The sequence below is a fragment of the Panonychus citri genome, unplaced genomic scaffold (assembly GCF_014898815.1).
Source record: "Panonychus citri isolate SS breed McGregor unplaced genomic scaffold, ASM1489881v1 Contig00096, whole genome shotgun sequence".
NCBI classification, from domain to species: Eukaryota; Metazoa; Arthropoda; class Arachnida; order Trombidiformes; family Tetranychidae; genus Panonychus; species Panonychus citri.
In genome coordinates this window covers 380,704-404,027 of record NW_026515501.1, presented here as the reverse complement: position 1 = coordinate 404,027, position 23,324 = coordinate 380,704, and the positions used below count along the sequence as shown (strand labels likewise).

Genomic DNA, 23,324 nt, shown 5'->3' with positions numbered 1-23,324 from the left:
AAGGAAGATGAACGAAAATAGAGAAAAGAAAGACTAAGATGATAAGAGGGAGAGGGAAGGGCGAACGAAAATAGCATGGAGAAGATGAGAAGAAGACGATGAAGAGGAAAACCAGAGACAGAAAAAAAGTCGAGAAAAAAATTCGAAATTCAGATTTCATGGAATTGAGAATGAACCTGATAATGCTTTTATCTTTGATTATGATAATTGGCCATTAGAAAGGACCAATAATTGAATATTATCATCACCATGATGATGATTCCGATAAAATAAAAAATAGTTGAAGATGAGACGATGCAATGAATCAACAAGAATCATTGAGCATGAGTCTCAGTTATCATCATTTTCTCATCATCTTCATCTTCATCTCCATCATCTGACTCATTCTTGTATTTCCATTTCTACTTTTATCCTCATCCTTTTTTATCCTTATCCTTTTTTTTCTTGTTGTTGCCTCATCATTTTCATCATCGTCCTTCATCCTCATCACTTACCATTATCACCAAAAAATTTATTGTCATCACTTTAATAATCATGTAACAATCAAATTGATTTTAAATCAAACCAATTAACAGTTAGATCAAAGTTAATTGTGGACAAATGCAACAATTAGTTTTTTGTACATCATTTTTCAATATCAATCATTTTGAATGATTAACAAGATTAACAATCAATAAATTAGATTGTGTTGATTGTTGGTTACTCTCCATGTGATTGTCTTTTCATTGCAACAACAATTAAGTGATTGTTAATGTCCTATTTAAATTATTAAACGATTAACAGTTTTAAAATACAATTAAGGTGAAATGATTTGTAATTCAATCGGTGTAATTTAATGAATTACTTTCAAGTTTAATTATCATCAAAAATCATCAACAGTTTCTTAATTGTTATTCACATATGATGTCAGGTGATTTAGCCTTTCTTGATGATAATCTTCTTAATCAACTACTGGCTAATTGTGATCAAGAAAATGTAAATTCAGTTAATGATGAACAACAACAACAACAAACTTATAATGACGATGATGCTGGTGAAACAAATGATGATGATGATCAACAAACTTCAAGTGGTTACAATCATCATCATAACCACAATATAATCATAATTAACGCATCAACAGATAAAGATAATTGTCCAATCGATTCTTATAATGTAACAATTAGTTCATCGCCAACAAAATCAGCAACAATCCATTCACATTCACCTCTTCATGGTAATTTTATCATTCCTCAGGATTCCCAGGATGATCTGATTGACCATGAATATGAAACAGATTATTCAGTTTACGAAAATAAATCAGGACTTGCTGAAGATATGAAGTTTTTAGCCTCAATGCCTGAACTTTGTGATGTGACCTTTTTGGTCGGTGAGACTCGAGAACCCGTTTGTGCAGTTCGTTCAGTACTTGCAGCTCGAAGCAGGTAATGTGAATATTTCCAAATCTCTAATTGCCAATTTCTTTTTCTGTTATTCTCGAACTTGATTGTTTATTTTCATTTCGATTTTGTTTTTTTTCTCTCTTTCTCTCTATCAATCCATCTATCAGAACTTTTCACAAACTTCTTTATGCCCACAAGCAGAATCAATTAAGTGTCCTATCATCAATGACCAATAGTGTCCAATCAAACAATAGCTTGACCAATACAAACTCTGCCAACAAAGATAATGTTAATAGTATAAACAATTCAAATAACCTGATGAACAATACCAACATCAACAATAGTAATAGTAGCTTTGCCTCTGGCAATTTATCCTCTTCCGTTATTTCATCTCGTGAAGGTGACAGTGGGGATACTCATTATAGTAATGATTCACAGAGGGAGAAACAATTAAAATACTCTAAGAGTAAAAAATTTCGTGAGACCAGTAAAGAGACAAAATTAAAGTTGTTCCTGAAACGAAGCTCCGAACCGGCCTTAAATGGACTTCCAGCTAATCATTATCACAATCACCATAATCATCATCAGGTAAATCAATTTAAAATTGAAATTCTATTTCAAATGATATCAATCAAATGGTCACTTTTTGTTTACAATATGGAAGAAAATTTGTTGTTTCGATCTTTTTTTATGTCTCTGTTTGTTGACCATGTTATTTACTTTTACTATGAGGATGATGATGATGATGATATTGTAATGAACTTGTCAGTGGGTGGATGATGAGGATAAGGAAAGTATATATACTCAATTCTGAGAGTATAAAATGTTGGATGAAAATGATGAGGGGAAAAGTGAACAGATAAAAAAAGAGAAGTTTTTTTCTCTTCTCTTTTTCTTTTGAAGAAAAATATATATTCTCAATGGGGAATATATAAACTTGAGGATGAGGATGAAAAAGAAGATAAAATAAGACGTTGGGAGGGAAAATTGTTTAGACTTTGAAAGTATTAAGAAAGAGAAGATTTTTTTTCAAGGTAAGATTCTCTTCCATCATCATCTTCATCTTTCACATCTCTAGAGCTACTTTTCCAATTGGATTGGTTAGTGTTAAGATGAATACGAAAAGAAAGGTGAGAAGAAAGATAAAAATCGATAAGAAAAGAGAGAGAGAGAGAGATGATGAGGATGAGGATGATGAGGATGAAGATAAAATTTGCTGAGTAAACCGATCATATTTTACACAAGTTCTAATAACGTTTAAAGGTGTAAAGATGATGAAAGATTTGATTCTCTATTCTTATCTATCTGTAACACTGAACTTATTCAAATATCAACCATGAAAAAATAACAACATGATGCAGACATGAAGATCTGAGACTTTCATCATCCTCCCACAATCATGATCAACATCAACTAAGCAATTTGATTTTATCAACAGTTAAATTGAAGGGATGATTAAATATTCACCATGATGATGTCTATCCAACAATAAGAACTTTTTTTTTCCTTCCCAGTTGAAACTTTTGAATAGAACCTCAAAATAACAAGTGAAATTATCGTCAACTCTTGATTGCTATTGATTGTAATCAATTAAAATGAATGTTAAATTGAAAACAACAAGATTAAGTATGTGGGTGGATAATGGTGAAGGTGTAACATGATTATCCGTCTGAACTTTGATACTGTTGAGACTGAATAGGATAAAATCAATATCATTTCAATGTTTACTTTAATCTTGGAAACAAAAAGTATCCATAATTTTTGGTTATCCTTGAAATTGAAGTTTCATGGTAAAATGATCATGAAAAGTTTCAAGCTTAATCAGTTTATTCATAGATTGAGTTTACTATCATGAAATGAGTTGACTAGCAATAACTCTTAGTCTTATATATAAATGAATTTAACATGATAATTTAATGGAAATTTTTTTTTCTTTCCTTTTTCTCGTCCAATTATTCTGGTCATTCAATTACCTGGAATTCTGTATTCTAACAATCAGTTAACTGTTCAAAGCCATCAAACTATGATAATCGAGGAGTTCGAACCTGATGTATTTCGTCAGCTGATTGAATATATTCACACTGGATGTGTTACACTTCAAGCACGAACACTTTTAGGTAATGTTACTTATCGAACTTGATTTTTTTATATTGTTCTAAAAAATTTATTCCAATACTATCATGGACTTATACCTGAAATTATGGTGATAATAACAACTGAAAATGTTACATTTTATTTGATAAAATTGAGGGATAGTAGATTTTTTCAGTTCGAATTGAAAATGAACTAAAATTGACGGAATTTCATTTTTTTGTCCACTGATTTTCAGATTGAATTCTCATGCAATCTAATTGTTAACATTTGATTTCGATTTCGATTCAATCAATTGACTTTTTCATTAGGATTTTAATGTGTTTACTTTTGAAAATGTTTCTCGAACTGTTGTTATTTTGAACTTTACTTTTTCGAGAGTATATGAAAAGCAACAGGTACTGATTAGTTAATCTAAATTACTTATCGATTTATTTCTGTAATTTGAACTGAAAATTTTGTCACCCTCGAACTTTTCAAATTAGAACATTTTTCTCTCGAAAAAGGAAAAGTACAATCACTTAATCTAAACTATTAGATTATCATGTTAGGTGTAAAGATGAAAAATCGAGATTCAAAGTGGGCGTGAAGGGGAAGAGGAAATGAAACTTGAAGGGAAGTTCCAAGTTCGAGGGAAAAAATTGTCGAATAAAATTCTAAAAACAATAATAATGTTCTAATGACTGAATTTTCGGCAACAATGACAAGTTGCAAACACCAAATAGACGAAAATGAGAAATACGACGAAAAAAAGTTCTAATAAGTTTCTAATTTCTTTCCACGAACTTCAAGCTAAATGAGATTATTTTAATTGTCTTTTAATGAAAGAAGAAGACAAAAAAAAATAATTAACTGAACACGAGAGAAAATCAATTTTCAACAATTAACTCATGTTTACTCTTGAAAAGCAATTAAATTAATTTCTAAATTAACTTGTGAACAACAATTTCGAACAATCAAATTAATGAGATTTTGTATCATTTCTGAAAGGTAAACAATTTGTTAATCAGTTGTGTTCATCTTCATATCTCATTAATGATGATTCCATGAGAGGCAAGAAAAGTAAACTAACATTTATCAATGTAAATGCGAGTATATTTTGTCCTCAGGCGATTTCACCTTTTTCATATTGAATTTTTTGCTCTCTTCCCTTTCATCAGCTTGTTACACAAAACTGAATACCCTTTGAATACCCTGATTCTTGATTGTTGGAGCTTTTCCTATTCACCTTTATTTATATATTATATACACAATTTATATTTTTCTCTTAATCAATTCTGGTGTTACCATGGAAACTCATTGTAAACTTATTCTAATCCATATAATGTACAATAAACTCAATGAATACCATGAATGTTTTTGGTTACACTTTGACACGAACCTGAAAATGTTTCACCAAAGTTTATCATCCTCATCATATCGTTGGATATGCTAATCAGTGGTATTGTTAATCACCTTGACAATGATAATTAAACCATCACAAAAAAAATTGAATCGAACTCTTTTCTTTTTCTTCAACTGTTAGAACTTTTTTCCTTTTGTTTTTCCAAATTACTCAGAACTTTCTTTTTTAATACTTCGAATTCTTATTTTCATTGATAAATTATGATGAAACAATTAATCAGTTTAATTTCTTGTCGATTTTTCAATCCTAATCATCACCACAATTAGCTTGATCTGATGGATTAACTTCATCTTTTTCCAGATCATTGAACCGGTTAAATTGTTGCTCGTGATTCAATTTTAATCTGATTGTTGACTCGTCTAAACCTCCAACTAATTGGTAATTTAGCCTAATTATTAACCATAATCTCAGGTTAATCAATTTAAGTACCAAATGATTCTGATAAATTTCGTGTCTCTAATTAATTACCAGTTGTCAATTAGTCATTTTTAGCCATCAAAAGTTAATCACGTTATTGGAATCAATTCAGAACTTCCCCCGCCCCCAGATTCTGATTCTAGTATTGAACCAGGATTCATCTATTGTTAATCATCAAGAATATCGTGAAATGAATTTTTCATTTTTAAATCTTTTCCATGATGATTTCAAATCATTCTCATGATTTTCCGAGATTATATCTGAGAAATCATAAATCTCCAAAATCATACTTGACCTTTTCTTACTGTCAACTTTTTATTCATCTGATTGTCATAAAAATCAACAGGTTGAGATTATTTATCGTAATTGTTATCGAAATCATTTCTGGTAGTTCTAATAAGTTCTAAGAGAATATAAAAAAGAAACCAATCTAATAGATATTTCTTGTATTCTCATCCTTTTTTATTACTTTTGAAATGATGACTATAAGGATGATAAGGTACACAGGAAGATGAGGATGAAGATTGGTTTTCTTTCAGTATGACAATGATGATGTACCGTTAATAATGATGGAAGAAAAAAAAATTCTGTCAAGCTTATAACTTTATTTTTCTCATGATACTTTCATCATTTACACTTCGATAAAAATGTTCGAAAGATAAAATTAAAACTCTATCATTGGTCAATCTTAAAGTTCAGTTGGAATTTATCATCTTTCAACTTCCTGATAAAGATCATGATGGAAATTCCAATTCTGATTTCCGTCGTCTTCTTTTCTTGCTGTTTCCTATTCATTTTCCACCCATGGATTGAGATGTTTCTCTTTAAAAGGAAGAGGAAAAAAATGATACATCTACCAATTGATTCCAAATTTGATTTAATTCATTTGTCACCCTGTTCATCATGTTAACATCATCTTCGACTTTAACTCAATCCCATTGACATGAGAAAATCTTTTCCTCTTCCATCATCATTATCTTTAGTCTTCTTTGCTGGTAAATAACTTTCTCCATTTATTCACCTTTACATTATTTTCTCTTCCCACAACTTTCTCTCTCTCTCTCTCTCTCCGCCATCTTTATCATCCTCATCACCAACTAACCTGATTCCTCTTAAGATGATGAAGATTGAACTTTTTTTCTCTCTTTTCTCTATTTACCATCATGAAGAGAAGATAAAAACTACTAGATAATTCAAGATTAATACCTTAAAGAGGGAGTCAAAAGATGAAGATGATAATGATGATAAAAATGATAAATTGTACAGAGAGAGAGAGAGAGATATGATAAGTTCACTTAACCTTTTTTTATACAACCACTTTCTCACTCCTTTTATCTTCATCATCAGCAGTTTTTGTGAACTTAATTCTATATCTTCTTCATCCTTTTAAGTTACTCAGAATCTTCAGTTTATCTTCATCATCAACCATAAAATGTTGACTCCCTATGGCAAATACATAATAACAATAACAACATTCAACTTGGTTGTTGCAATGGACAAAAAAAACTCAGATTACCTGTTAATAGATTGATACAATTGTTTATCACATTACCTTAAGTACTCACCTTAAATTATCATCACTTAATGATAACTGGATCAACATGAAGAGCTTTTTTCTAATAAAATTATCATGAAATAAATTGAATCAAGATGACAAATTGAACTTTTTCTAGACCAGAACTTTACCTTTGTTCTAATTGCTAATAGTTATTTAATTTACTGATTGATTTTTTATTCTGATGATTTAATGATGACATTCTCATGATTATCTAATGATGAGCTTGAATATATTCATAGCTCGTTAACATTATCATGATTAAATAAAACGCTCATGATATTATATATTTACTACCATTATATTCAAGGTTCAATGATTATCAACAATAAATCATATTTCAAATACTGAACATGATAGAAACTCATAATCATCTTCTTACCATCTTGATCATTTCATGAATTATCACAATAGAAATGAATCTCAACCTTATTCTGGAATCATGAACATGATTGAGTTTTGCTCTTCTTTTTTTTTAATCTTCTTTCAGATTCAACATTTATTGAGATGGAAAGTGTAACATCCATAGTCATGGAAAACACATCCCATCTCATTCAGAACTTTTCACATCGATGGTGTGAAAAAGTTCTAATCTGACCTGAGTAGATTTTTCTGCTCGAAATTCAAAGTTTCCATCTAATTTTCTGTCTTCCAGTTTTAGCCCAAACTCTTCAAGATAATTAAAACAAATTCTCATTGGATTCAGTTTCTCTTGTACTGAAACAGAACCATGGTTGAACTTTATATTATCATTCTTTTCGCCGCAAGGGATTCAGACAATAATCATCATGATAACCAAATGGTGAGTTGAGGCAACGATTGTTAACTCATAACCATTATCATGATGAAAATAATTTTCATGTTAACTTAGAATAATTTATTTCAATTATCACCATCATAAGTAAACGATACAGAATATGAAGAAAAAGTTGTAAAAAATCAGAAAATTATTCTTCTCTCTCTCTCTCTTCTCATTAAGTTTTCCTTTCTTTCATGACAAAAGTAACTTCCTTGAAAAAAAATCTTTCACGTCATCATTTCCTTTTCCGGTTTTCACTTTTATGCTGAAAACAAATTTCAGCTACTCTGTAAAAAGATAACAGGTAATAAATTTATGATAGAAACTAAAATAATACCAATAAATTATTGATGTTATAATAATATGAGAATTTATAATCAAAGGTTAACATTCATGTGAATGGAACGAAAATTGGGTTAGAACTTTTTTCCCTTCGAATTTCAATTTCGACTTTTCCAAGAATGAAAAACTATTTTCCATTCATGTTAAACATAAACTCATCTTAATCATTTAAACTAACAATTTATTTCAATGTTCAAATCTGAATCAATTACCTTTGATTATTAGATTGCAACAGTTTGTAATCTAATCTGATTCATGATTAACAATTTGAAATAAAGTTTCATAAATGTAATCAAATCAATCAACAGGTTATTCAGTCAAAATTATTAGATATATTTCCTGCCAATGATTTGATTTGTTTTTTTTCTTGATTCCATCTCATTGATTATCATGATTAACTTTCATGTAATCAGATAAATCTTATCAATAAAACAAAATTTAGTTATTACAAAAGATATAAATTCAATTGGGTACAAAAGTTTTCATGATGATTAGTTAATTTGTTTTAATATTAACTTTACTATTATTGATTAGTTTTTACCACAAAGCATCACAATCAAGTAACTTGATTAGTTTGATGATTATTTGAAGAGCTGGACAATTTGAATTGTTTATTGCCTTCAAGGTATTTGATCAATTTTGTCTACAATTAAGTTGATTACTTTGTGTTTACCATTGATGATTAGTGGACAATTTAGACTTTAATGTTAAAATCTTGATGGATTAACATTGATCTCAAAATGAACAACAGATTAAGATTTGATTTTTCACATTCTGCTAATCAACTGATTAACAATTTACTTTAATTCAGTTGAGGTAATTGTTGTTAGAAAAATTAATTGCTTAAAGCTTTTGATTAAATGAAAATACACAAATATAAACTCTAATTAAATTGTGATGATTGAACAATTGATTCAATATTTACTGTCTTTAAGTGAATCTATTTATTTTTCTTAAGATTAAACTTGATCAGTTGATTTAGATTTTAATTGCTATTAGTTAATTTGGGTTTCTGTAGATTTACCCTGTAATCAATTGATTTCATTTCAACCTGAAATTGTAGTTGCAATTGTTGCATGTTGATAGTTATTCACCTCAAATGATGCTAATGATATGATTTCTGTTGCTGCTGATGATGATTACTAATGAAGTGATGACCTAATCAATTTGAGTAATTGATTTCTAGCTCAGTATAGCCTAAAGTTTTCATATCTTAATGTCCAGTGTGTGTGTCCAGTTGTCAACTAACATGGGAACAGTTTAATGATGTAGAAACAGAAATGACTATTAAAACTAATCTTTCTTCAAGCCCACAGTTGACCAGTGTTAATAATAATGATCATGAAACTGATGATGATAATCAATATCATCTAAGTCAATAAATGATCACTATGATGATGACTTTGTTTATCCAATGTAAACTAGTTAACATGATTACCTTTATGTTTTCATTGCCTTCATTTTATCCTTTCAATTTCAATTGATTTGGTTTGAAATCATCATAGTTATCATGATGATTATGATAATTTCATTTTAAATGATGAAAAAATCAAAAAATTCTGACCAATCAAAGTTTATCATTTGTGTTTCAAACATCATATTATTAATAGTTTATAAATTGTATTATATGACTGATTGATACAATTCTGGTTGCAGGTTCAGTTGAGTGTCTAGATGTTTGTATTATTTTGCAATTCAATTGATCAAGAACTTGCTCAGATTCATCATGATAAATTGTAATAACTATTTTACATCAAAAAGTAAACATAAAATTCAATGTTGAACTGAAATTTCAATATCTCTCCAAATAATAAAGGTGTATGGGAACAATGAACAACTGAATCACTTTTTATTTTATTATCATGTTTATTATTTACTATTAAACTCAGAAACCATGATGATAACCTAATAACATGAAAATCTGATGAAAGAAGATAAAAGCATCATGAAATCTTTTATCAGATAGTCATCCTCATAGAGTATTGATAATAGAATCAAGAGAGAGAGAGAGAGAGAAGGAGGATCAAAATCTCCCCTTTTCTTGAAAATGAGCAGAATTTTGTTCCAAGTAAATAAGAAAATGAATTTCGTCATGAAAGATAAAAAATTCTCATTCTTGACCAGAATTTTGAGTGAGAAGTTCAAACAGATAGTGTGAATGAAGAATAGCCTTATCATGAAAATTTGAAACAAAATGAAACAATTTCCGGATAAAAAGAGTGAAAAATGATTCTGATAAAATAAAAGAAAAAAAATTCACCTTCTTCTGGTACAGAATTTGGTTATCAAAATTATTCTCACTCGTTATCATAAATACATATTACAACATATTTACATGTTACAGATTCAAAATCAGAATTTACCTGAAAATGAACCAGAAATCATCACCTTGAGGCTATTTTCAAGCCTGAACTTTTTATCCATCCAGCCTTTCATGTTCAAAACTAATCAACATGATGAATTCAAACAATTATCATGGTGACAAATAGTTTCAACCCATAGGTGGAAACAATTATAATTATCAACTATGAACTTATTAAATCAGCTAAGTTCACTTTGTTAATATTCAATATAATATAATCCATCTCAATTTTATCATGATGAATAATTTTTCATCGTTTTTTCATCTTTATCATGGAGAAATTACTTAACCATTTCCCCCATCATGTTCAATCAAAAATCCTCACTAATTAACATTCCTCCTGTTAATTTTCACCACCATGGTGATGAACAAAGTCAACGATTTAGTTTATGAATAAATTTTCATGGTAAAATCGCTTCTGATTATTAATTAACTAAGTTTCTCTGATCAATATTCAGATTTCTGACAATTACTCAAAGATTGATTCAGATTCCTGATGAATTTAAATAACTTTCTCATAATTAGAACTCAACTTTGATTGGTCTATGAAGTAATATGTATACTGAATATTATTTTTCGAGCACAATTTTCATTTTGAGTTTTAGTTTTGCCATCAGATTTTTCCTTCCATATCTATGACAAGAATTTAGTTCAGTAATGAGAGGTTAGAACTTTTTTCTCATAAGATTTTCACCCTCCTATGCCTAAGGTAGAGATACAAGGTACAAATAATGAAAAGTAATATCTTTTTGATAGCAATTCTTTCATGTGAAAAGTGAAACATGAGATATAATGAATGAATGAATATCAGAACTTTCGCCTGGGTTAGAATATCATTGAGGAAACTAATGATATTAGAACTTTTTCCTTCGATATCTTTTTTTTTCTCTTCTCTCGATTCAAAATGAGAAACTATTACCTATTTCATCAAAAGAAATTAAACTTTCACTCTGAATGAGAGAGAGAGAGAAGGAGAATTGTCTTCTCCTTGAGCATTTCAAGTGTTCTGTTTATATTAAGATCGTAAACTCTGTTCATATTATAATCAGAACTTATGAGAGTTCCCTGAGTTATTCTGATTAACATGATGATGATAGATATTATTCAAGGAAAATGTAAATAATCTTTTTTTCATGAAGATTTTTGTCAAGCTTCATGAAGATAAAAAAGAGATGGACATAACTGTTGACCTTGTTTTCTTTGTCGATGTTCAAGCATAACTAATCTCGTAAAAGTTTAACAATCATGTCACTCTGAGTCCATGGAAAATGAATCATAAATGAATAGATAATTCTAATAAATAAGAAGGCACAGAAAAAAATCTTCTGCAATCTGAGAATCTCTCAGCGAATCAATGAGATGAATCATGGATGAGATTATATTGAAAAATTGAATATCTTTGAAGGAAAAGAAGATGAAAAAGTAACAAGATAAAAGTTCTGGTCTTGAAAATAGAAAGAGAGAAAAAAGAAAAGTTTTAACATGGTGAAAGTGCAACAGGCGAAAATCAAAGAATCAGAAATTATCTTAACCCTGAATTCTAAACTATTCCTTTAGATGAAAAAATAGCTTAACAAAACTCTGACTAATTCATGGGTAATAATAATTCATAAATTCAGTTCAGGTTATGATTCATTTGACTTGTTATTTTGTGCTCATCATAAACTTTTAGATCAACATAAATTCAATCAATTGCAATCATTTCAACCAAATTACATGGAAATTTTTTCCTTTTTCCTAATGATTATCTCAGAGTTAGTTATCATCATTATCATCTCTCTCTCTCTCTCTCTCTCTCTCTCTCTCTCGTTGCGCATTCAAATGAAAAGATAGAACATGAAAGTTCATCATCAGGTAAATTTATCGATCGAATAGAGAAAAACTTTCCTCTTTAACCTTGATACTTTCTTTTCATCATTGATCTTCCACCTCATGATAACACACACACATCGCCAACACTACATGATGATGATGAACCAAGAAAACATCATCACCTTTAGTGCTAATCTAGCTCCTAAGCTAATCACCATCAACAAGTAATTACAATATGATAATCCTCTTTAACCATCACCCACCCATGTGATTCAGAGATTAGTTGAAATCAATGAGCCTTCATTGAATTTCTTGACAAATAAGATAACTTAATTTCATATTGAATTTATTATTGAACAAGCTTATGTTCAGAGCAATAAAATTTTCTCAACATTATCAAATATCTGAAATAATCTGAATGTTTCATCGTCATCATAAAAATTAATACAACATTTATTGCTAATATTTTTTATATCATTAGCATCGGATAAGCTGGTTGATCATCATCATGAAATAATCATCATCTCCCTGTGTTCATTTCTCAGAGTTTTTCTTTCTTCATCAACTTTTATCACTTTTTTCAATGTTATTTATAACATTTTAAGGGTCATTAACAGTAATCCTCATGAGTCCTCTTATCATTCATTTTACATTGATGAACAATGAGAAAAAAAATTAACATAATTTTCATTTCATCAGTGATGATGATAATAATACCCTGAGTTCACATGAGTAACCATGATATTCAAGTATATAAAACCTTTAAGATACGCTCATGATGATTATTAACATTATCATGTATTCAGAATCCTAATTTTTTCCAGTTATCATACAAATAAAAATATCCATTCCCAAGGAATTGATTCTCATTTTAAATCATCAGTAATTTAGATGAACAATTAATGATTAGTATAAAAAATGATTCATTCTAATATTGAATTTATTAATAGATGAAAATTTATCAAATTATAGACAGAGAATGAATTTTTTTCATTATAATGACAATGAGCTCGTTTTGTTTAAGCAAAATTGATTAAAATCATACTGGATAACTTTAATTGTTAACAATCAATCATAAAACCATGTTAACTATTATATTTTCATTGGCTTGAATTATATATAATTCATCAATCATTATTATCATTGATATAATAATAATATTATCCCGAATAACTCAGCTATTATTATCAGATAATATTCAATGTCCATTGTTGTTCATGGTAAAAGGTCAGAAATTGTATTATCTGTCTGTCGGAACTTGAATTTTAACCGATATATTTAATTGGATCTAAGGTAAATTGATGATGATTATGATATTTTCATCATCTTATGTTGATTGAAAAAAAAGTTCTTGACATGGTGAATTGAATAGCATGATAATAATAATGATGATAGAGTTGAAAGCTATATGAAGGTTCAGAGATGAAAGTGAATACAAAATAAATAAAGAACTAGAATCAAGATCATTGATCATGAGTGTCCATCATGAAAATCCTAACCAATAATCAGAATAATCAGTCAAATGTTTTGAGTAATTTCAAGAGTTTGCAGTTTTCTAAATTGCTGTAGCAAATTCAGCAACAATTGAAAAGAAAAAAAGTTCTGATTGTTATATTAAAAAGTTCATCTACTTAATAAATTCATGATGAAGGTAAAATCATGTTAAATTCATTGATTATTGTTTTCTTTCATATCTGATTGCATGACGATAACTGTATATTCATATTTCTATTCATAGGGTTTTAAATTGGATGCTATTATTTAAATTGAACTTGAGTGAATCAGATGAACAGAAATACTAAAGGTAAACATGATAAATAATAATCATCACCATGAATGATTAACTGAACAGGAAAACAATTGAAATACCTGAGAAATAGGATGACAAAATTTTCCTTACCATTGACATGAAGATAATGCTGGTGATAACTTCATGGTAAGAATTTATTATTATACCAGAATAAGATTCATGGGGATTCATTCAGCTATAAATCTGAGCCTCAACATGATGTTGAGGTGGTGGAAGAGGTAAAAAGTTCTGAGGTTAACATTCATTATATTTAATGAACTTCATCATCTGTTCACCATGAAAGAGAATCCAAAAAACTTTTGACCAAAATAAACCAGAGAGAGAGAGAGAGAGAGAGAGAGAGAGAGAGAGAGAGAGAGAGAGAGAGAGAGAGAGATGATAAAAAAATAAAGTTCTAACTTGGAATAATATTTTTCTTCTCAGAACTTTTATTTCCTCTCTTCCATGATAATGTATTTATCTAATACATTATATTTACCTTGTTTCCAAATTCATTTGCATATTTTTTGCTCCTAAATTCATCATATTCATATCAGAAGCTCATTCTTATTCAATTTTCCACTTTTCTATCATCTTCTTTTCATCATCATTATCGTCAGAATTTCTTTCGTCATCATCTCTCTCTTTCTATCTTCATAATTCATGATGCATCATATATTTATCAATCTTCATGTAGAAGATGATGAAGATCACTGAATACAAACTTCCTTTTACATGCAAGGCAAAAATTTAGAGTTTTTTTTCCAGTCTTTTATTACTTTCATGGAATCACAATTTTTGCGGTGAAAAATTCACACCACAGGGATTGAATATTCACCTGGATATCTTTTGTTCTTACAATTTATCGGCTCTGAATTTTTCGTCAAGTTGTCACACTGACCTAGTTTTATATTGATAACAAATACATGATGGATACCTTTTTGTTTATCGCTCTGAATACAGAAAATTTTCTTACTCATTCAAGTTCATCCTCTTTTACAACTGAATCAACATGATAACTTTAAATTATTAATAGTTTGCCAATGTTACATTAACAACATGAATTGTGAATAACAATGTTACCTTAATACTTTATCATCATTTTATCAAGCCACTAAACCCATTTAAATAATTTAATCGAGACAATTTTCACCTTATCATCTAGAACCATTATCAAGCTAGTGATAAGGTTAGATTTTTATCTTCATGAGCTTTTTCCTCCAAATCCTGAGTTAACTCAGTCAAAGTTGAACCTTTCATGTTGAGTTTGTTGACTCAATTCTGATAAATTTTTGATGTTCAACTTAAAGGTATTACCTCGGTGATTTTTGTCTCTTACATCAATATTGTATTATTATCTACGAAGGGAAGTAAAATTCCCGGTCAGAATTTGGAATCATAACACACCAAGAAAAAAGAAAGAAGGCAGAGAGAGAGAGAGAGAGAGAGAGAGATGGTGGACAAAACATTAGAAGTGGACATTATGATAACAACAACAAAAAGTAAACTAGATTATTTAGATTCCCAGAAGTGTCCAAACCTTTTGATGTATCTTGAAATGTCCTTTCAATTTAATCTCATTTTCTCAGTTAGATGATCATCATTTTCATGGTGTTGATTCAAGCGAATTCAATATCAAAGTATTAATATAAGAAACAAAGAACATGATATCAATGGATTTGATGGGCTTAAATTTAAAGAAAAGAAATCAACTTTTTTATCTTCCAAGATTTTATTTTATATATTCCAAGTCCAGTCTCACTTTAATTCATTTATTTATCAATTTTTTCAAGAAATTGAACTCATAGACCATGTAAATCAGCCTACATTCTGATAATTATGATTTACTATCAACATTCGTTATCAATTGTGCTCCTTCCGAATGACATTGTTTCAAATTGGTTTATTGTTGTTGTTCCATTTTCTGGTTCAGGGAAAAAATTACATAATCTCATTTGAAAGGATTCATTATCTTTGTTCATAAACTATCATGACTGGTGAACTTGAGCCTGTGTTTGATATCTTTTTTCCCCTAAAATTCCATCACAATGATAACATTATATTGCCATTAAGCATAAGTGTAAGAGTATCAAAAGATAATGTCAACCATGTGAATTTCCGATCCCATAAATGTCTGTACCATGGCGATGAAATAACCCAAGCGATCTCATGATGCACAATAAAATTTCAATTGATAATCAGAGCTGATTAATCATTTAAATGAAAATTCCAAGTTATATTTATATCTCATCTTGATGATTTCGTGATGAACTGTTAATCTATGCTTGAACCGAAAACAATTTGAAAAACATTCTGATTATCATATTTGTATCTATTAACTAGAAAATTCAACTCAGAATTTTTCGTTTCATCTTTATCAATATTTGTTATTGTTTTATTTTTCCTTTCTTTCTCTCTCTCTCTCTCTCTCTCTCTTTTGTTATCATGTAATTTCATCAAGACTAATTCAAATGGAATATTGAAATTAGATAACATCCACTATCCTCTCGAGTCTATCATATTTAATATTATCATGACTTAGCTCTGAAACTAACATGAAACCAGAATGAAAAGTTACATGAGACTTATACAAATGATAACATATTCAGTTTCAAGAGGTTATTTCAACATAATAATAAATATAATCCCGAAAGTATTTCAAAAGCATAATAATTAATATATTTGATATTTTTTCACATCTATTTCATACAATTAACTAATTATCAACTTTGTTCTCGTTTATTTCAATCCAATTAAAGGTTTACTAAATGCCGCTGATTATTATGGTTTAGATGAACTAAGAAGAGCCTGTTTAGGTTTTGTATCTTGTTGTATAACCGTTGATACAGTTTGCGCCTTATTGGCTTCGGCCGAGCGATATATTCAATACAAATGTACAAAGTCACTCGTCCAACGGGTAAGTCCAACAATTAAGCTATTAGTTAATTATAATATCGAAAAAAATTCTGCAAATTTCTGTTGAAATGTCTACAAATTAACTTAGCATTCTAAATGAACCTTTTCAGAACTACATTGTTACCTTGATCATATTAGTGAATTGATAGCATAATCATATTTGATTAATAATTTAATGATAATTACTGAAGTTTAATATAATCAATGATAATCTTTGAAAAGTTAATAATCTTCATCTGAATGTTGCTACTTAGTTGATTTAATTTGATTATCATCAAGATGAAAAAAAAACGATTGTTGTTAAATTATTTATTTACTTTAATTTTGATTTTCAGCTTCTATTTATATTCATTCAATCAGAATTGAACTTTTTCAAATGTAATAATTTAAATTGAATTTCTCATCATCATCATCACTTTTGTTCAGTCATCACCATGAAATTTTTTCAGAATATGGATGAAAATAGATTCTATAACCTTGGAATTGACAAAATGGAAATAATCAATTCTAACAATCTGTTTTTAATAAGTGATCATCATCATGATAATCATAATGTTCATGATGAGCATGTAAATTTCAGACAATCAACTTTTTTTTCCTTCATTTTCATCATTACCACACCTTTTTCATCCTCATCACTTTCATTATCATCTTCAACATCTTCATCCACTTGTTGTCATGTTGATAAACAAACACAATGCTTGTCAGTCTCATGTTACTTCAATTCACAAAAAAAGTCAATAGGTTTTTTTTTCATGTTCAACATTTGATGATTAGAGTGATAAAAAAAAGGCTTGACAATCAGTTAATCATTTGCTAAATCAACTATTAATCAATGTAATCACTTGAAGGGTTGTATTGAAATTTATTAATCAATAAATAATGAAAAGTTGAATGTTTACCTTTTAATTTTGCCTCACTCATCATTATCATTGAAAACTTGTGATCAATGAAGAAGAAAATTTTTCAGCATCATTTCCGTTTCCTTTTCGAAGGAAATTGAAATTTAATTTCATTTGATCGTTTACTTTATTATCTCTCTCTTTTTTGTCAATTATTTTTCAAGGTTCTTGAGTATGTTGATCAACATGGAAACGATGTCCTTAGTTTAGGTTCGTTTACCCTTTTACCTGAACACGTTGTCCGTCTGATCCTTTCTCGGGAAGAGCTGAAAGCCGATGAGTTGACCAAATTTCATGCTGCCCTTTCATGGTCCCAGCGTTACTGTGATGCCTCACCTGGTGGGTCAACCGATCTTCGTGAGGTCATGTCGGGATTTTTTGAGTGTATTGAATTTTACAAGATACCGGCAACTGTATTGATGAGGGAAGTTCATCCACTGGGAGTAGTTCCTGATCATGTTATCATGAATGCACTTGCTTTCCAGGTAAGAGGAAAAAGATATTCATAAACTTTGAAAGGGAACCAAATCAACAGAAAAAGTTAATGTTTCCATTTTTTATTCAAAATGATGGATAAAAATATCGAAAGATGAACAATTTCATTAATAGATCAAAGTTTTTCAATCCATCATTTTGATGGAAACAAAATTTAATCACATAATCAGATTAGCATTATTAATGTTGATGATTATTGTTGATCATTGTTACATTATAATCATTAATATTTAAACCTCTTAATATTTTCAATAGTAAAGATTAAGTTTCAATCCAATAACAATTAACTGGTTCATGAAGTGATTGATAGATTATTAAATTCATTGGTTAAACAATGAAAAAAAAACTGATCATAACTATTGATACAATTTATTAATCAGATTTATTGATAATATTATGCGCTCGATAATTTAATAAGCTATCAAATGATATGAAAAAGTCTGAAAATTTAGTCATCATGAGAAATTATCGAGTAACTTTAAGAGGTTTTATTATGAGGAATTAGGAATTATATTGTATTAAGATGATTAAATTGAAATTCTAATTGTGATTTGATGTGTTTTAATTGCTCAGGCTGATCCTCGAAGTGTTGATCTGCATAAAATTGAATCACCCAATCGGTTCAGGAGGATGACACTTCCTCATGCTCTGAATATCGCCGGAAGTGATTTACTTAATTTACAACAACAATCAGCAGCTCGATCGGAAAGATCAGCATCAACATCAACCTCTGGTTATATTTCAAACAGTGATTTAAATCATATCACAATTAACGGTGGAAGCCAATTAAGTGGAGGATCAATCGGAGGTGGTGGTGGCAGTGGAACCGGAAATTCCGGTGGAGCCATTATCGGCCGTAAGGAGAGTACCGATGTTGATAAAATGATTGATAAGTTAATTAGTAAAGATAAAGATTCTAATTGTAATAATAAAGAGGATAAATCAAAGGGTAAACCCAAAGAAAAGGATAAAAGTTGGAGGGATAAGATTGGTAAACGAAAAGCATCTCGTCCTTTTAGAAGAGCGAAAACTTTACTTGATTCTAATTAACTAATCGAGTTAATTAACTCGATTATCGAGAAAAAAAAAATCAAAATTCCATTCCAATTGTGTTAATTGTTATTCATCTTCTTTTAATTGTTTGTTAACAAATCGCTTATTTGTATTAAATTGTAATTTTTAATGGTCAATGTTGTGGTCTCAGTTTGTGCCCGAAAGTGAATTAATTACCGTGATACCTAATTAATTAACTAATTGTAATCTATACTCTTACAAAATCGGATTCGTAATTAATGTAATATTTATCAATCATTAACTAATCCAATTGGTACAATTAATTGAAATGTAATACCAATTTAATCGTATAAGTTTTCATTTCTTTTTTTGCTTTCAATTAATATTTTAATTGTTTCCATTAATTGTTAAAATAATTTATTTATATTTACTAAATCAAAAGAAACATTTTTCTACATAAATATTAATATATTGGTAATAATCAATAATCAAAATCTAATTAATCAATTGTACTTCCAACAGATTAAACATATTAACACCTCGCAACTAATTGTCAAACGTTTTGATTAAATTGTTAACCATTTTAATCAATTCGTAAATCAATTTATTATCCAGATAGAAGTGTAAACAACAATTTAACCAAAATAATCAATTATTTTTTCAACAACAATTCCCTTAATTGTTATGACACGAACTGGAAAACCAAACCACCTAAAGCAAAATCAAATTATAATCAAAACTATTTTAACTTGATGAAACAATTAAACTAAAATAAGTGAATTATTATTCATTTAATCAAATATGATTAACTAATTGTATGATTAGCCCCAAGTAATAATCAATTCTTTAGAGATTAAAAAGTTTAATTAGTTAATTTGATTATATTTTGATTCTAATTGAATCTAAACTTTTTCAATTCATTTTTGTCTAATTTCTGTTTTCTCTTAACTTTAATTGTAATTTAATTTTCCTCTCACTTGTTAATTGTATTTTGTGATATTCTGTTAAAATCTCATATATATATAATTGATTGTTGATCAACTAATTATGATCAAAGAAAATGCCAAAGATTCAATGTGAACAATTGGATGATACATGTACATGTATATTACTAATAATTAATAGTAAATCAAATAAATAATGTATGGAAATCAATGATTAGAATTGATTTGATTAATTCATCATGTTTTTTTTACTATCGGAATAATAAATCACAATGGACTTAATCATTTAATCAATTTTTCATTGTAGTTACTTGTTTCTCTCAGTCCTTTGTTCATTAACCGTTGATCAAGTTGATTAATTTTCTTTGTAACCTCTTCACATCAGGAGGTAAATTAATTGTTGTCGTTAGCAAACAGCATGATAATATAAATCAGGGTGATGATGATGATGATGATGTTGGTGATGTTGGTGATGATGATTCAATGACAATTATCTTGGGTGATAGTTAATAATCAGGCATAGGTTAAGGTTAATGGACAATACTGAATACAATTGATTCCAATCCAGTTGGTTGATTTATATGAATCAATATGAATGAATACTGTTGATTGTGTTGATTGTTTTGATCATATTTTTCACAATCAATCTGAAGAAACATTAATTTTCAATAATATAAGTGTACAATTGATTGTGCTAGAAAATAGATTGATTAAGAAAATTGTTAGTAATTGATTGATTTTCTCAATTGGAAATGTTGAGGCACATTCGATTAATAAATTGTAACTTTTGTTTTCTCTCTCTCTCTTTCTTTGATTGTTGATAATCTAAAAATGTATCAAATTTATGGTTAAATGATGCCAATAATAATCTCACGATCAACTTGTCGAAAAGTTAAAACTATCATCTATTAATTAACAAAACTATAATTCTAATCATTTATGTGTATAAACTTGATGAATAGATTCAAATTTCAGATGAAGGATTTAACTGCTTCGATTTGAGTTTAATTTGTTCATATCGTTGTCGGCGTCGTAACGGGTATGGTAATAATGAAGATGAGGATGATAATGATGCCGGAGGCAGTGCTAGTCATGAGACATCATAGAGTAAACCTTTCTCCTCGTTGTAATCATCTTCATATTGGAAATCATCTTTTCCTTTTAATTGAGCTTCTTGATTTATCTTATTCTCCTGGTTTGGTTCATTTTTACAGTTTTCTTGATCCTCGTCCAAATTGTCACTATTAAGCTCGTTACTTGTAGATCCATTTTCGGGTAGTAAGTGGGAAGGTGACAAATTGTCAATCGATTTGGTTGATTCAAGTTTAGCTGAGAAACGGGTACCTTCAAATTGTCGTAGGTGAATCACAATATGCATATTAACCTCATCGGGTCTACTTAGATAGGGAAAATTGCCCCCAGTCTTTAAATGTGCTCGCTTAGCGGTGGGATACATTCTGTAGAGCTCTTGTTTCACCCGTTCACTAATTGCACACTTGTCAAAAACCTTTGGGAGAAAAACAATTAATAATAGGAAAGAGATTAGTTTAGTTATTTGAATGGAGAGAAAATTAGATGATAATTGATTGATTAAAAGACTTACATCTAAAATTGTAATAGGAATTTTTCGTAACTCATTAGGATCAACGTAAGAGCTGACACAATTGATTGTCAGCCTGGAGGCTAATTCTTGTTGTGTCAGGCTTTCCAGTCGTTCACTCATGAAATCAATTGAATCTTGGATGGTTTTATCCCGGGTCTGTATTGCCAATGATCGGTTTCCCATGATCATCCTTTTCAATATAATCGGCGGCATCATCCAGAATCTAACAGGAATAAATCAAGGAAAGATAAATGATTTGTCAAATTTATCAACATCATAACAATTTGTCACAATAATTTTCTTATGACAAGGTTGGAAAATTGATTGATTATTGGACAAGAGGATTGATTCTATTTTTGGTCGATTCCAATTTCAAGAAATGAATCCAAATTCAAATGAATCATTTTGTGTTTTCCATTCTTGTTAAAAGTTGTTGATGTTTATAATCAACCAAGTTTATGGATTTTCTAAACTCATTTCAACTTACAACATTGCAGAATCTGTGTGATGAAATATTGCTGTGTCCGCGAAACTGTTGCATAGTATAAATGACTGGACACGAGGAAATCTTGACGTAAGCTCGGCAAATTTTTGTATCAAGAAACCACCAAGAGAAGCACCAAAAACATGAACTTTATCCAGTTGAAGATGTTCAATGAGTCTAAAAAACCCATAGACAAATTCTCTGAGTGACCAATAGACTGGATATTCAACGGAGATTACACGATAACCCATCTTGCTTAGAAAAGTGATCTGTTGGAAGAAAATATCTGCTATTCCGGAAACGGGAGGAAGAAAAATCAAAGGACAGGTAATCTCTTTAGGCCCAGCATCGTAAAGTGTCCAGGACTTGAGACCATCGGCATCAACTACAACCTTTCTCTGTGGTATACTGGCTCGAAAAGACTGATAAGCTTCACCATTTGATAAATCGCTGCTCCAAAGTCCACTAGTACCAGAGACGATATTGAAACTAGAAAACGAGAAAAACAAATCACCAAATGAGAAGGTGAAAAGGAAATTTATTTATTTATTTAACTTATTTGTTATACATGTAAATCCATAAGAAAACGAAACCATAGAAAAAAAAGAAGATGAAACAAAGGAAAAGAAAGTGTAAAGATTATCTAACATGCTGTCAAATTGAAATGATTAAATCAAATCAATAAATTAAACCTAAATACTACAATGAAAATGTTAAGTCAATAAGAAATTGTCAGGGAAAAAAATTCCCATTCTGATTGAATAACATAAACACATGAGACAAATAAAACCGTTTAACAGTTAAACTCATTTAGATACTTACAAATTAGACATTTCTTGTTAATTGTTGATTATAAGACAACTATGAGCATGTTAATCATGAAGAAAATGTAAACAAAATTAACTAAATCAAAATAAATCAACATCAACAACCAGGTGAGTTAAGAGGCCAATAGGAAATGTAGGGAGCGCTGGAAATGGCGCTTTTCTTGAAAAAGAAAATTTAATTTAAC

General features: G+C 29.2%; 2 protein-coding genes across 2 annotated transcripts; one reads left to right on the top strand and one right to left on the bottom strand.

Annotated features, from left to right (window-relative positions):
- The first annotated feature begins 365 nt into the window (after positions 1-365).
- On the top strand, positions 366-20,439 carry LOC128388250 (serine-enriched protein-like). The gene is made up of 6 exons (XM_053347630.1): positions 366-1,424; positions 1,550-1,970; positions 3,382-3,499; positions 16,714-16,871; positions 17,937-18,257; positions 18,841-20,439. Exons 1-6 carry the CDS (start codon positions 901-903, stop codon positions 19,315-19,317), a joined length of 2,019 nt encoding a protein of 672 aa, XP_053203605.1. The 5' UTR covers positions 366-900; the 3' UTR covers positions 19,318-20,439.
- On the bottom strand, positions 20,440-23,266 carry LOC128388254 (maspardin-like). The gene is made up of 4 exons (XM_053347637.1): positions 23,135-23,266; positions 22,316-22,801; positions 21,829-22,051; positions 20,440-21,732 (listed from the first exon to the last, which is right to left on the bottom strand). Exons 1-4 carry the CDS (start codon positions 23,143-23,145, stop codon positions 21,316-21,318), a joined length of 1,137 nt encoding a protein of 378 aa, XP_053203612.1. The 5' UTR covers positions 23,146-23,266; the 3' UTR covers positions 20,440-21,315.
- Between the last annotated feature and the right edge of the window lie 58 nt (positions 23,267-23,324).